Source organism: Alligator mississippiensis, chromosome 3 (assembly GCF_030867095.1).
Source record: "Alligator mississippiensis isolate rAllMis1 chromosome 3, rAllMis1, whole genome shotgun sequence".
NCBI lineage: Eukaryota > Metazoa > Chordata > Crocodylia > Alligatoridae > Alligator > Alligator mississippiensis.
In genome coordinates, this window is record NC_081826.1 from 90,905,229 (window position 1) to 90,921,932 (window position 16,704).

Consider the following 16,704-nt stretch of genomic DNA (forward strand, 5'->3'; position numbering starts at 1 on the left):
GCAAAAATGGGAATAAAAAAGAGAGAGGGAACCTAGTTATGATGACTGAGAAATAATCAGCTCATTGAGCCAAGTAAATCAAATTAAAATTCATTTTAGAGAGAAATTGTGGGAAAACATTCCCTGCAAACCTACTCTTTACCACGATGGATGCATATGCTGAAAGTTCTCCTTTAACATTCATAGCAGAAGCACGATACTGAGCAGTGTCTTCAAATTCACATCTGAAATGATGCAAATATTTAGGCAGGCCACACAACACTTTAACATTTCTAGATTATTTGCGATAAATATACTATTTTCTAAAGACAAAAGCCCCATCCTCCCCGTGACTATTTAGCATAAGACTACTCTGTGTTAACTGAGAAGCTGTTTACTGTAATTGAGTTTAATTGTGGGTCTAACCTACAGTCCTTATTCAAGTAAAATCCCCAATTGAAGCCAACATAAATTATACATGATTAAGGACTGAGACTTCCTTTCTTTTCAGTGGTTCCTAAATAGGCCATGGGTCTAAAGTACAGAACTTGGCCTAATGAGATTTTTAAGTATTACAGGCCTATATCACTTGGTAAGTAGAAGGGGTGAACTGGTCTGAAAATGAGAATTGGCTTGAAACTTTGCCCATCTTCCAGTGATCTGAACTGAATTCTCATAACGCATAAATTCAAATGCAAGACTTCCCTACCTTCTTCCTTCATTCTGACCAGTAACTAGACTGGCCGTATTACATTCCTTATTCACCCTTCCTTTTTTCCAACCCTTCAATAGCACTCCAGATCCTATGCCTCCTGGGCAATCATGCATCATATTACAATAGCTACAATACTCCCTGTCTGTTTGGGCCTTGACTCCAGTGAATTAAAATTCAAAACCTGCTATAACTCACAGGTCTCAGAGAGCAAAAATTATGAATCCAATAAAATCCAGCAGCCAAAGGAAAGCTTTCTGGAGTTTCACCCAGCAAGTTCAATATTATAAATAGACTCCTCCCTGTTTTAATTTTTCTTAGATACAAGCTACTTTAAAACAGCTCCCTATTGTGGCTGAAGGCTGCTAAAACTTTTCTCTTTGTGTGTGTACTGGGGGGAAGCTCAAGACTTTCTCTATTTTTGGAAGGGCTAACAATCAGGATTTTCACCATATTTAAAAATACTTGCTAGATATACCAATATGTATCTCTCACACATAAAGCCTGTACAGTTTTTGTTACCAAATTTATACTGAGGAACTTAAAATGTTTGAACCTGAGAAGGTGGAGGCAGCAGAAGTTATCTAAAGTGCCCCAAGTATTTGTGACTCAGCTGTAAACAGCACTATAATATAATTGTAACTCACTTAGGAAAATTACAGATGAAAACCAGAACGGCTTAAATATTTACTAGCGATAGTTCATCTATACCAATGTGATAGCATCTACAATAAATAATGCACTTCAAAATCAACAGTTAACATTTTTGCTTAAATTATCTCTTATGTTAACCAGTATTCCCTTACGTGCTAATCTCCAGTGAGTGTAGCCCATATCGACTTTCAATGACATACTTGCCCGGGTTAGTATGTACGTTGATGGGCACATTGTTTTTGTACCTATGAAACAACAAAAACAGCATGTGGTAAACTGAAGTACAAATCATCTACTTTAAAAGGGCAAGTACTTGATGTTAGAGGTTTAACCATATCAGCTGTAGCTTCTCTATGATGCTCCTGGATAAGATGTAGTCTAACTTCCTTTAAATTCATTGCACACTTTCCTTTTGAGGCCCAAATTCTCACTTTATGGTTCAAATGAATTTTATCCTATAATCAAAAAGTGAATAAATTATGGACAAATACATGCATATTACCATGAACTTCAGGTGACTGCATTATTTAGGAGTGGAAGAGCCACAAGGGAACTCTTTCAGACTTCTGTAGATTAGCAAAACTCTACATTTTCAGTCTAAGGCCTATCCTACACTTACATTTGTGCAGGCATAATCTATGATGGAATAAACCCTACTGTAGAGGCAGTTATACTGCCAAAAAGTCCTCTTACTGGTATAGCTAATCTTAATTCAGGATCTGGCATAAGCTATACAAACAAGGGGATTTATTACCTGATACAAACTGTCTACAGTACAAAAGTTTTCTGGTATAGATATACCTTCAGTGACTGAAGATGAAGGAAGGAGGAAATTAATCAGACAGCAGGACTTCACCATTCAAATTTACCCAGGCAGTGATAATTTTAGGCCCTGTGTGAGCTGTCTTCACTCCCAAGAAAAGCAACTAATAGTACAGGATAAGTTTATTAATTAGAAAGGTATTACTTATGGATAAAACACAGCGATATTAGATAAATTAATAGACACTTAGTAGTAGTGATCACTTGGGAGACCAACCAAACCTGGTTATCTAGTTAAGATGGCCTTCTAATAAAGTTGGAGCAAAACTGTACTCTTTAATTTCAGGATAGTCTGAAAAGCTCTATAAAGACAATATAAAGGAAATTTAGGTTGGATATTAGGATGAAATTAACCTCTATAAGGATGGTCAAGTATTGGAACAAGCTATTCAGAGAGGTTGTGGAATCTCTATTCTTGGAAAGTTTCAAGAGCTGGTTAGACAAACACTTGACTGGGACAATTAAATCAGGGATCATTCACCTTGAGCAAGGAGATGGACAAGATGGCCTCCTGTGGTGCCTTCTCGTCTTACTTTTCTATGATTCCAAGGTTTTCCTGTACTATTTAATATATATGTATAAAAGTATTGGATTTTTAGATTAATACGTATGAAAATTGCAATAATTCTTACTTTTAAGAGGTTCAATCATTTTGTGATTTATAATAAACATTCATCAAAAGGGATTTATTTGCTTGGTTTTATTTTTAGAAATGTCATAATTTATTTCCTGATTTTTGACCATGGAAGGGAATAAGAACTAATCTGCCAATGGTATATGCTGTTCTACAAAACAACTAAGAAACATGCAGCTGGATTTATACCATGAGTATTACTGAGCATTTTTAAAATGTAGTTCAAAGTAAAGCTCCACCTGCTGTCAAACCCTTATATTAAAATTGCTTTTTCATGCTTCTTACTATTGGGAAAAAAGAACAGTACCCACATCTGCAAATCTGTGGGCAGATGTTTAAGGTTGGGATTTTCAAAAGTGCCAAAGTGAGTTAGGAACCTATGTCCCACTGACTTCCAATTCAAACCCCATCTCAGTGCAAAGTCTAACAAGATAGGATTGATACAAAAGCTTCTGTGGGAATCGGATGAAGGAATCCCCTTCCTCAGATTGTGAATAGCACTGGAGTGGCTTGACAGCCAGTATACACACCCTGTTCTTTTATTATCTTGCCCTACAAGAAACAATGGTTAGTGGCTCTATATAGAGGTGGATCTACCTTTCACCGCCTGACCTTCCTATACTGTTTCCAAATTGTATTGCCTGGGAATGTGCAAAGCATCTGTACAGAACTCATGTTAGTGGATGAGGTACTGACCATGTGCACTGGCTTCCCGGATAGTAACCCACGCCCACAAAGTGGAAATACACTACTTATGTTTCTAGATGAGGATTTGGGGTCAAGATACATCTACATCTACATCTACATCTACATCTACATCTACATCTACACCTCAATATAGGTATATAGATATATATAAAATGCTGTGATCACCTTGAGAAACACTGTGAGAAAAACTTCTCATCAAATATCAAAAGCACAAGAATAAAAAAATCAGTGACTGGATGCCCCTGAATGTTTTTATGTGCACATGGACTCGTTCTGTGTCATACAGATTTCTAACAAGTGGAAATTATGCCATAAATCTTTTAAAGTATTGCCAGAAGTATATATTATTTATATCTGACCAATTATTTTCTTCAGGGGGCATGACAGGGGATATAACAGTGTGCATTTTACTTCTGACCTCCCAAACTAACTTTTTGTTCCTGTAACCTGCAATAGGGAGCTCCACCCCAGTGCTGAGCACCCACTGAGTTCAGTAGGAACTGGGCTTCACAAGTGACCATTGTATGACTGAGCTCTAAATGAATAACATTAGTGTTTAGGATACTTCTTTTCTTGTCATTATCAGGTTTGTGAAAAGAATAATAGATTAGATTTTGGCAATTTTATATTCATCTTACATTTTAGAAGGACTACTTGTTACTTTTGGAAAGTCAAATTCCAGAAGAGCCAAGTCATTAGCTAATGTTGGATCCTAACCCTCTTGCTATCATTCTGTATTAATAGTTTTCACTTTCTGTTGCAGGTCTCAAATGTCCTAGGTTTCCATATCTTCTTTCCACTGGAGCCAGTAAAACTGTATCACACAGTAAAAGATTCCTACAGTGAAAACTCCTAGGATTTTTTTTTACTTATCACTCCTGGCATGCAAGGGAATATGTGAATGACATCTGATTAACAAACACTGAATGAGAGCTGGTAAATGCAGTTCACTGTTGCTCTGTATCCTACAGCAAAGCACCCGCTGCAAGGATTGCATGCTGGTTCATTCTTTCCATTAACAGTGAGTGGCAAGCTAATATCTAATATAGAGTTCATGCTGGATGTGAAGTAATTCAGGCTACAAACTTGGAACTATATATAATACTTTCCATGCTGCTAAACGACTTTTTCAAATGCCTTCACAGGTAGTTCCCATTATACAGTTTATTGATATAATTAACATTTAATGGTGAATAAATGGTGATTTTCTGTCAGCATTTATTTGCTAACATTTATGATGATACATATGCACAGTCTCAAAGTATCACAGATAATAAAAGTACATATGTATGATATTCCATTTCAAGCCTGAAAAAAACATTGTTATGTCTTTCTCTATTGTTTAAACAACTAATTATATTTTTATGGAATGGAAACCGGGCAAAAAAGGATCAGCTTGACAAGTGATGAGACAGAAAGGCTCTACAGTTCAGCACCAGTTAAACAAGAATAAAACAGCAGTCAAGGAAGACACTAGCCCAAGGGTCTAATTCAACTGTCACTTCTTTCCCACACAATCTTCAGTAGTATATTTGAGTCCTTTTATATTAAGGTCTTCTCCAAGGGCCATTCTAGTAAATGGAAAGCTTCCAAGAGAATTCAATGGCCTTTGGATGAGGCATTAAACCTATCTCCAGCATCTGGTTTTAAATAATTATGATGGGCCTTCCATGAGTGCGTGTGAATCTTGAGACTTCGTTTTCATGGAGTCAGGCTACTATAACTGATTAGTATTTAAGCAGCTTCTCTTTCACCACAGCAGTTATAAATGCTCCAGAATCATTAAAGATTATCTGAGGCCATAATGATAAAGGGGCTTGAAAAGTATTTAAAACAATAAAGTAAAGAGCGCTGGGAGAGTGGTCTACAAAGTATGGTCTCTGCTTTTTACATTTTTTAATTTTACTTTTAGAAATATTATGCATGTCCGCCACCTTAGCATGTCTTCTGTCTAACATCATACAAATACAGCTAACTACGTCCTTCTGTTCTTCTATTTTATTAGAGACTCTTGGGAGTCTCAGGGCACGTCTACATGAGACACTAAATGCGCATTAGGCTAATTCTAGTGCACATTAGCATGTCACACAAAAAGCATCCCAATGTGCAGCAGACTTAGTCTATTGTGCATTGTGTCACAAAAAAGCATTCATCTGCGCTAATGTGTAGTTGCATCAATTATGGATACTAAACTTAATACACGATAATTCTGGTGCATTAATAAATGTGTAGACTTGCCCTCAGAGTATGTTCATTATGAGCTTTCTCATCACAACCAAAACTATAGAAGTAATGATCTTAATGGAACCACTTATGGTATAAGCAGCTATTCAGTGTGAATAAGGAGGGTTGAATAAGACAGCATAATATTCACTCCTCTATCTCATAACTATCTTTCTTTATCATCACAGTGCACTGATTGGATATCTCCATTGACCTTTCCTGAGTGTCTCCCACATAGTTTTCCAAAGCATTTACAAATTCAGAACAGATATATAAAATTAACAACAACATCATAGATAGAGATGCAAGCCTACCATGTAACACGGGGTTCTGGCCAGCCAGTCACAGTGCAATGTAATTTAACGTTCTGTTTTTCCCAGACAGTATGGGACCGAGGCTTGATAACAAACTCAGGAGCATGTAAAAGTTTATCTTCATTCAACTTTCGGTGAAATTCCTGAGTCTCTTCTATCTGGAAGAGAATATTTCATCATAAAATCCAGCATTAAACTATAAACCCAACATAAAATTACTGATTCATACCCCAGAAATGTTTTGGGATATTTTTCTAGAATTAGAATTCTAGTTCTGCCTGCAGAATACTTGCAACCTCTCCCAGCTTGGTGTCATCCACAAATGTTGTGTGTATACTATCTATTCTGTCATTCAAGTCATTCATGAAAATATTGACTAGAACCAGGCCCAGTACAAATCTCTGTGGGATCTCACTTGACAGGCCTTCCAGTTTGGAAGTGAACAACTGATAACTGCCCTTACAGTATGTTTTTTCCAACCAGTTGTGTACTAAATATCAAAGCTGCCAGTAATTCTGGACCAAATTTCGGATGCCTTTAACAATTCCCTTTCTTAATTTCCACTGTCTGCAGGAAGCAGATTTTACACAGCCCTTTTACACAGTCTTTCTCTTTCATCACAAGCAGACCTCCATAGTTATGTAAGAGGGAGTACGCTGCACCGTTTAAAGGAAGAATGTAAAAATAACCCCTTTTCCCAAAAGCAACTCAGGAGCTTCCAGTACTTCCACTGAGGCACTGTCCTCTCCCATGTACCCAAAACATGGTTCTGGCTAAAAGCCAAAATACAAGCTTTTGAAAACACTTCCAGTTGATTGTTACTTTGATTACTGCATTGCAATCATGGTGTGGATCCTGGCCGTGGATCAGGTGCTAGGGAACTATACCACACAGAATAAAGAAGAAAATCCCAAGTGCAAACTGTTTACAATCTATGGGTTCTTTTGTGTTTTATTACCGTTTTCCTTAGGGCCAAACGTTCAGCTGACTCTCGTATTGCTACTTTCCTTGATTTCTTCTCATGCTGCTCTTCTGCAGATGAAGCAGCCACTCTGCTGCTCACACTAACTCCTTCTCCTGTAGCAAAAAGGTTCCTTCTGGCAATGTATGCAGCACTTTCCTTGATCCTTTCCTCTTCTGTATCTGTAATTCCACTGGCATACACATCACTGAAGAGATTGAAAAAAGCATAATCACTGTGGCAAAAAACATTTCATTTACAACTTCTGCTATTAGCTTGGCCCACTACAATGAATAAATAACAATTAATAAATAACAGCCAATAGGCTGCTCATGAAGCCTTTCTACTTTAAGGATCATCACCCCTGAAACAGTTCCATATCCTAAAAACAAAATATTCACAGCTGTGTACAGGTGAATGACTGAGTATATTTTGCTGTTTAAATCCATTACCATTTTCAATGCATTTATCTATCACATGTGTCACACAGGTTTTTAATTTAGTAACTCTCCTGCTATGCTTTCACTTTTCCATTTTTAATAAAGATTAGTGCAAAACAAAATAATACTTCATTCAATGACTTCCTTACACCTCTAGCACTTACAGTAGCAATACAAAAGTGGGGCAGATTGCAGCTGAATTATAACTCTCCTAATTTATATACTACAAAAAGTTCTGTCCAAGCAAAGCAACATTTTATTCTTTAATGTTATTTGTTGTTCAAACAGGGTTTTTGAATACTACTATCTCTTCCCTGAGTCAGCCACAAGCATTTTACAGATGTAGGAGGCAGTGAACACAATTTTATTAGTATCAGTGGGCACACCTACATGAAATGTCTACTATGGAGCTAATTAGCTCTGCAGTGAATTGCCACCATCTGCATGTGCAGTGCTATTAGGCTGCAGTAAATGAATTCACTTTGCTGTAAGATAGTACTGCCTAACACAAGTACTATCCTATGGTGGCATAGTTGCATGTGGTAAAACACATGTAGGCAGAGACAGGGATGGCTGGGGCATGAGAGTGCTTCTGTGTGGGGGCAGCCTGCCAGCTAGTCCCACACTATAGCACCCTTGTGCCCCAGCCAGCCCCTCCACAGCACACTGAGCCAGGGCAGAGCAGTCCTAGGCTGGCCCCCAGGACCCCTTACCAGCTGAATGTGCTGCAGTCCCAGGGACATGTGTAAACTGGAGCACACAAGCTGCACTGGAGTTTATTGCTTCTCATTAATCGCATGTGTAGACATGCCTCGTGGGTCAAATTCTGCCTTCAGATCCATGCACTACAACTGTTTCTACCTTTTTAGTTAGAACTGTTGGAACTTAGAAACAGTTACAATTTAGCAAGCAGCAGTTCCTTGATACACAGAGATGCCTCACTATCATTCTGGTAGATTCAGCTACTGCAGTTGTGTATGCACAATATTAAGTTTCACAGCATAAAGTGGTTTTACTTAAAAGCTTGCTAGATGCCTTTCTGATGATTCTGAGGTATTTATTTCAGGTAAAAATGGCAAGTTGTTCACAAGTACTGCCACTCTCATAACATATACTCATGCAGTTAACGACCGGATGCTACTTTATGTTTGTAGCTACAGTTTTCTGCCTCCCCCTCTTGTGATTTCCAATTTACCGGCAGCCACAGCTGAAAAGTATTTTAAAAGTTTATCTTAATTTTTTAATTTATTAATGTTGTATATTTGATAGCACTTCTGAAAGATCAAAGACTGGATCTCGGGTTTTATTTGGGACTCTCTCTAAAATCATAATGAAATCCCAAGGTTCTGTGTTTACTGTCGTGCCAGTATCAGTAAAGAGAGGCGGTAAAATTCAGTATTGCAATAACTAGTTCTACTAACCAAGCATAACAAATTCTCAAAACACTGAAAAAAAACTTACATGAGAGTTTGGACTGTTTTCTAGCTTTCTCATATAGTCAAAGTCTGACTTAAACTGTATTTCAAGTGACTTTACTGGAAAGGACTTTGTAGGAAGTATCTAGGGGTGGATGGGGGGGGTGAAGTGGTGTGACTGCACCCCCCCACCCCTTTTTTTGGATTAGACTGCACCAAAGGAGCCCTCAGGGGCTTTTTCAAATGCCTAAAGCAGGTGAAAATCCTCTCTCCTCCTTCCTGCTCAAAGGCATCCCTTATTCTCCTCCCATTCCCACCCCCCCAATCTGCTGCTGCTGCTTTTCCCACTCCCCCAGGGGTAGAAGGGAAGTACCAGAGCCATTCCTGTCTGCTGGGCAGGGGCTGGGCTCAACTGGGGAGTGTGGGGTTTCCCCTTCCTCACATCTTCTCCCAAGGGACCATGCAGGGTAAAGGAACTACTCTTCTAGTGCTTTTGTTGCCACTGTCCTCTACCCAGCTGATCCCAGTACCTGGGTAGCCTGGCTAGCTCTGGAGCTCCCCCCCCCCGAACAACAGAAAACAGCAGCAGCAGGCATGAAAGTTGGGAGGTGGGGGAAAGGGAGGGGAGAGAGTGTGCCTCTAAGCAGGAAGGGGAAGGGTAAAGGGGTGGGGGGGATTTTCACTTCCTTTAGGGACTCATACAATTCCCAGAGGCTCCTGCAGTGCAGTCTGTCTACACTGGTGGGGGAAGAGGAGGCCAGGAGCAGAGGGAACAGTACCACAGTACCATACAGTACAGGTTGCTGCTCCTGCCCTCTCTCCACCCCACTCTTTGGGAAATCCTGGATGTTCCCCAGGAAATATCAGGAGAATGGTCTTCTTCACCTGGAGACATCCAAAATTTCCAGATGTAGCTAAATAAACCATGAGGGAAATGTCTAATAACTGCTTTGAATACTCTATTCTAATTCAACAAATATAAATGCAGTTATCTGAAGTCACTTCAAATAAATCAATAACATTTTCTTTTAAAGGTAAACTGATTTTTTTTTCTTTTTGATTACAAATGAGTAAGATTCCATTTGGATTTGAGCAAAGTGCTGAACACCTATGAGATCATGTGCACCTTCAGCTCTGAATAGGGACTCAGACCCTTGCAGAACTGGGCCACAAATTTGCAGATCTATTATTGCTAAATAATAAGAATGTTAAAAGTAAGGAGAAAGTAATTAACTTCTTTTTCAAGGCCAAAGGCCAGGACTCAGTGTTCTCTGCAACAATGGTTCACACCATAAGTAACATCTCTTTTAAATTTAAAGCACAATTCCTCCATCTTTATGTAGACACAATTCTCAGAGATTGCAATGGAAAGTTTTATGTATATAGAGATTGCCCCAAATGACAGATTTTTAAAAACTTCTTCAGGAAGATGAGAATGTCTATGGATTGACTAGTATTCATAAACTTTCATCTTAGATAGTTCATGCCTATGAACCAGCTTCAGTTTCAATTAAATTTGGAATACATTAAGTTAGATTGAGCCTCTGTGCTTTATAAACTAAAATAGTGGCAGGCTTTCCTTCATTTTCTCCTCCATTTCACTGATTTGTACCCTCTACAGTTTTATAGAGGTCAATGTCTATTTCCTTGTGTATGTGCATCCCTATGTATACGTGTGTTCACGCACCTATGTAAAGCAGTTAAGAGCTAACACTTCTATTCCGAGTGAGAGAATATTTATATCACAAACCTGAGCCCCTGCAAGTAGGACTTAGAGTGGAAATGCTGGTGAGCTACAGAAACAATACTGCAGCAAATTTAATAGCCCTGTAGAATGGACAGAATGCTGACCTTGGACAGAATGATGACCTTTTAAAATAACTATACACATACACGTTATCTCCCCTGGGGAAATGGCACATTGATTTCACAGGAGAATTTAAGTATGATATATTACATGCAAATGGTTGAATGCATCTGAGCTATTATCGTTCAAACAAAAATAAATACTTGGCATTGGCTTAACATGTCACTTCCATAATCCTGGCACACAGGCATGAATATGATGCCAACAAAGAGAAAAAAAAGCACATATGGAAACATGCCCACTTGGGCACTCTAATGATCATCACTGGCCTTTTAAAACTCCTCAACTAATTCAGAAACCCAATCTGAGCCAACTCAGTAGCACAAATATATGCAATATTTTGAGTTGCCATGTGAAGGAACTAGAGTCAATAAATAGTAGTAACTGGCATAATAATAATAACAATAGTATTTAGGAAATGCATAGTATTCTTTATCTCAGGATCTCAAAATATTGTACAGACAAATAAAGTAAGCCCCCTAACATCTTTCTGAATTAGACATCATTATACTATATACATATATATTACAGATATACTATACTATTATACTACATATGTTATTTTAGTATAGAATTTTAGTTAAGAGGTATATATAGTAAAAGAATATACTAGGTGAGTACAGGCAGTCCTTGATTTACAACGTTTCGAGTTAAAAACGTTTTGCATTTACAACATTTATAAATTGACACCCTGTTTCAACTTTCTGGCGTCAGTTTTGAATTTACAACACTTGATCTGATGCCAAGCCACGCAAGTGAACAAGTTTGCTGCGTCACCCACCTCCCTGGAGAACATCTGTCCAAACTTTCTTCGACACTTTCTTTAAGAAAGCAGACAAGGCTCCAGAAAAACCTGCAGCCAAGACTCCTGAGAAGACTCCAGCCAAGAACCCTTCAAAAAGTCCAGCCAAGAGCCCTTCAAAGAAGTCCTTCTATATCAATATGATTGCTATTTACAATATAAATATATTAATGTAGCTATATTACTCATCTATAATTGATTGAGTACAAAATTCTGGGTTATTTTTGGTGAAAATAGCGTATTAGGCCTTGGTTCAGGAACCAATCCCCCATTTATAACATTGTTTCCTATGGGAAGATTGTTTCCGAGTTACGTTTCGACTTAAGACATGGTTTTCAGGAACCAATTGTGTCGTAAGTCTGAGGACTGCCTGTAAAGTGAAGCACAGATTGGTTGTAATACAGAATCAACAAACCAGTAGCAAGGTTAGGACTACAATATAGGAGAAGTGGCTATCATTTGTGTGTTGTAGCTACTTTTCTCCTCACTGAGGAATAAATCTAAATTCCACAGCTAGCCACAGCAGAAAACACACATGCTGGTCTTTGAGAGCTGATGGGGAATTGCCATTATAATACTTCTAAATCATTCCTACTGAATCACAGACATAACTAGTTTTGCAAGTGTTGTATTGCAAGTAGTATATGAAATTTTAAAATTTATCTACATCCAGAACAACATTTTGAAATGTAGGGTGGATATGTCTCAATTTATTGGCCAGATTAGAGAGCAAGTAGTCCATGGCCTAGAAGGATATAAGTAAAACAGCACCTGCATTCTGAAATAGGTGGAGGGAATATAGTAAGAAAAAAAACCTTCTGGTTCAGAGATGCCCAAAAGCAAACTATTAAAAAAGCTAAAGTAAATGAAATATTTCACTAATCAGAAGAAAACCACACACAAAAGAATTCTGCACAAAGGCATGAGTGTAGATACAATAGTGTTTCCAAATTTAAGTTCTGTGCTAAACCATGATACCACTAAATCCCCAAACACATCATCAATACCATGTGTTAGGCATAGCTTTGCAAGAGGCACAAAAGCTGGAAAGAGAGGTGTGTATTTGACTGCAAGTTGACACAAAAAGATTTTTTCCTTGACTCTAATCATGAGTTAGTTTTCCATGACATACTGTGGTATGAATTAACCTGAACAAAAGACTATGCCTGGACTGCCATAGCCTCGCAATAAATCATTATGCCACATCCTAGAAAAAACAAGGAAGCCTCCTTGTTTGCCTTGGATTTGGCTCTCATGCAAAGTTCACATTCAGATTTACTTAGGACATTGCTGGCATAAAAATGTTCACATTAATAGTTCCCGTGAAATAAATATCACTAGTGCCAGGGAGCATTAGGGTACATTATGCTGGTCTTTAGAAATTCATTAGTTTTGCTGACAATATTTTTTGTCTCTGCCAAGGGAAGACATGAACTGGTTGTTTCATTTTCACCATCTTTAACATTAGATAAGGGATACCTAATTTATTAGAATCCAAGATGAGGTCTTTTCCCTATTCAACATGGGAGGAAGTGCCTCGTCTTGGATTCAAGTATAAGCAGGGGGGCAGGCAGCTGCTGAAGCTTCAATTCTGGCCTGGACCCAAACTGAGGGTTGAAGTAAGATCTGGAGACATTGCCCTCCCCCCACCCCCCCCATCACCTGCCACCTGCAGCCTCTGCCTCCCCCATCCCCCCATGCCACCTCTGCCCTGATCTACCCACCTCCCAACCCCGCTACTGCGTACTCTCTGGCTCTGGCCCTGCCCCAGCTTGGGGCACAGAGCACATGTTCACCCCAGCCTCTGTCTGGCCACCTCAGCATATTGGCAATGGTGGTATTGCTGGGTCTAGGGCCAGTGCTGCTACCACTGCAGCCACTGCTACATGGCTGAGTGGGGACTGGAATGACCATGTGCTCCATGCCCCAGCCCAGCCTGGGGCCAGAGCCAGAGCAACAACATAGAAATAATAAAACTTACCCTTACCTACCTTTGTAAAACACTTTGAGATCTAGGGGTAAAAGGGCTTTTTGGATGGAATGCTAATTATTGTTGTTATAGGGAAATTGTCATCACTAGAGAAAGACACAAAATAAAAGAAAAACGAACATACCGCCCTGTGAACACAGGTACTACGTAGTCAATGCCTTTATTTTCTTTGTCTTCTAAGAGTAAACTCTGCTTGGCCCTCTTTGCTTTGGGACTCAACTTATAGGATTGATCTTCTATCATTATATTAGACTCTTTTAGTCTGAAATGAAAACCATATTGTTAAACACACAAAGAGATTTAAACAGCTTTTGAAAAAAAAACATTTAGAAAAAATAGGCATTTTATAAGCAATAAATTATGAAGTTTTAAGAGGCAAATTTTCAAAATGTATTTGAATTAACTGTTGGTTAAAGGTGAAAAATTGATGACCCTTGACATTAAATCAATCTAAGTACAGAGAACAGCTGATACATTCAGCAGCAATGCATATTTTACCACTCTGAGCCCTGCAAAGTTTCCATACCCACCCTTGGCACTCCTACAGACACCGTCAGACAGGACAGAGAGATTCCAACTATCTCAATTGTAATGAGGATTTTTGTGATGAGTACTTCATTCACTAAAAGCTGGACTTGGACTACCAGCTCCCATTCTTGCAGCCACTGATTATTTGACAAATGTCATGAATTTTGCTCCAGTGGATTGGATTTGAATCACAGACTTTTGAGTAAATACTGTATATACTAAATCTTCTGAACACTGCTAAAAACAAGGTATGAAATCATAAGATCCCCCCAGTTAGGAAAATTTTGAATATCTTCAGAATGACAGCACTTTTAAATTTGTCTAAGCAAATTATATACCAACATGTTAGTCAGTTTGATGCAACCTTTGCTACTGCCAAACCATTTAATAAACTAAAATCTATGGTTCACCACCAACATTTGCAAGTTTCCAAAGACACCCAGATAACACATAAGGCGTGAATAGAAGTAGTTTGATTTCAGAATGCTTTCTGGTTTCTACTTCTTTCCAAAAACACAGGTCCTTCTTAATGATATTTTCCAATACTAGGTTTGCCAACTCTGACTGAAGCTATTCTGGAAGATTTTTTTCCCCAACATGGCCTAATGTCATTAATTGTACTGTTCAACCCATTCACAATAGTCACTAGGAAATCGATGCCAATTCTGGTAGACTCCTGGCCAATCCAGGAGGGCTAGCAACCCTATAGGTGATACAACAGCCATCATGCACCTCACCGTTAGTCATTTGTAACTCATAATCAGAATATACTTAAAGAGTCTAAGGTCTAAATAAACATCAATCTTCTTTAATTGTAAAGGCTAATCTATTCCTTTATAATTCAAACATGCCAATGGTCATCCTCAGATATCACATTTCTAGACTGCTCGTCACTAAGATCCATGTTAACATCTTGGAAGAACTTGACCGGAGTAATTATTCATGCTTGGAGTCCAGATATTTACTATCTGTACCTTTGGATAAAACACAGTATGATCTTTAAATATATACAAATAGTCATTACATACAAAAGTATCCGAGCATCTAGATCTTCCATGTTCTTTAGACCAGTGGTATTCAGTGTTTTGGCCCTAAGGGCCAGATAAATGGTACAGGCCTAGTCACAGCGACCGGATTGAACCCCACCCACCCAGATTAGGCCCTGTGTGGATCTCAAAATGTTGGGATCAGGCCCCAGGCCCCTATACCAGCCCCTATAGGCCCCTATAGGCCAAATTTGGGCCCTGAGGCCCTGTACCACCTCTGCCCAGTCAGCATGCCAGGACCAAGCCCCAGGATCCTGTGCTGCCTCTGCCTAGCCATGCACTGGAATTGGGCTTCAGGCCCTCACACCACCCCTGCCCAGCCTTGCAAGATGGGATTGCCCCCTCTCTGCCCTTTGCGCCTGATCTAGCATGCAGGACACAGCCCATGGGACTCCCATAAACATGTGGGGACCTCTGTGGGTCAGATGATACAGTACTGGAGGCCAAATTTGGCCCAAGGCATGGCTTTATACTCAGGTCATTTGAAGGTACACACCATATTTTCTTGCATACATGCACCCATTTTCCCAAAAATCAGCTGCTGAGAATTGGGATGCATGCTATAGGCAAGGACATATGGTAATAGTTTCTACAGCATAAGACTCTCTGAGAAAAAAGAAATGTAATATTCCACATGCTCCACATGGATGCTGGGCTCCCTAGCTGCTCCTACTCAGTTACTTCATATTACTTACCAGCATTTTCAAGGAAAGAGCTTTTTTTCTTCATTCCGCTGTTCAAAAACAAGGTACACCTCTTATTTGGGGCATGTCATGTTGTGTACAAGGAAATATGCTATTTCAGAAAGGCCAATGACAAAAGTTTTAATATAAGGCAAAAACTCCCTGCTGTTCTAAAATACATGTTAACTATCACCGTCTCATTTTTAATTGCAAAAAATACAGCAGAAAAAAAGTGCAGGCAGCTGAAAAACTGGGAAGAAGCAGTATTATTTCTGCTTTGGCTGACAGGGAATGCTAGAGAGTTCAGCTGGTATGACTAGTTGTTTTTTCTCTTAAAAGCAGGACTGTCCTACTGGCAATGCACAGGCTACATATGGGCCATGAGGGGTTAAGTTGGCCCCCAGGCTCTGCCTGGCTGCTGCTTTCCACATGGGTTTTCCCCGCTCCTCCAGCTTCTGCTGTCTGACTCCACCCCAATGCAATGAAGTGCAGCCTAGCATGGGGAGCTGAGGCTGAGGCCAGAGTCACGCAGGCATGTGGTACTGTGGTGTGGGGCATCCATATAGGCATGCAGTGTGGTTGGAGGGGGAGTATGCCCACACAAATGCATGGTGCAGTGGGAGGGGGCACCTGTGTGGTGCAGTGGCAGCACTTCTGAAAGGCGTGTGGCCCTGTGGGGACCAGGGATGAGGTTTGTACCTCATTCTGATGCGGTCCATGCAGTGTGCAGACCTCTGTAATGTGGCCCTTGGAAGTTGGACAGCCCTATCTTACAAGCATTATCTTTGAAGCAAAGGCTGATGTGTACTGATACATTAGATACACATATCAGCCAACTTATGATGGACACAGTGCACTGCTCCTGGCCACCCAGCAGGATTCTGTAAATATCCAGAGGTTGGAAACTTCAAATCCATTACACAAAC

General features: G+C 39.5%; 1 protein-coding gene across 3 annotated transcripts in view; it reads right to left on the bottom strand.

The window, feature by feature from the left end:
* Positions 1 to 16,704, bottom strand: part of MYOM1 (myomesin 1) — a 111,758-nt gene that overhangs the window by 76,418 nt on the left and 18,636 nt on the right. For all 3 annotated transcript variants that reach the window (XM_019490496.2, XM_006269518.4, XM_014606704.3), the window contains exons 3-7: positions 13,646 to 13,783; positions 7,005 to 7,215; positions 6,047 to 6,204; positions 1,498 to 1,590; positions 136 to 224 (exon numbers count right to left, since the gene is read on the bottom strand). In XM_019490496.2, the coding sequence (XP_019346041.2) occupies positions 136 to 224; positions 1,498 to 1,590; positions 6,047 to 6,204; positions 7,005 to 7,215; positions 13,646 to 13,783 (689 nt within the window). The remainder of the gene's footprint in view (positions 1 to 135; positions 225 to 1,497; positions 1,591 to 6,046; positions 6,205 to 7,004; positions 7,216 to 13,645; positions 13,784 to 16,704) is intronic.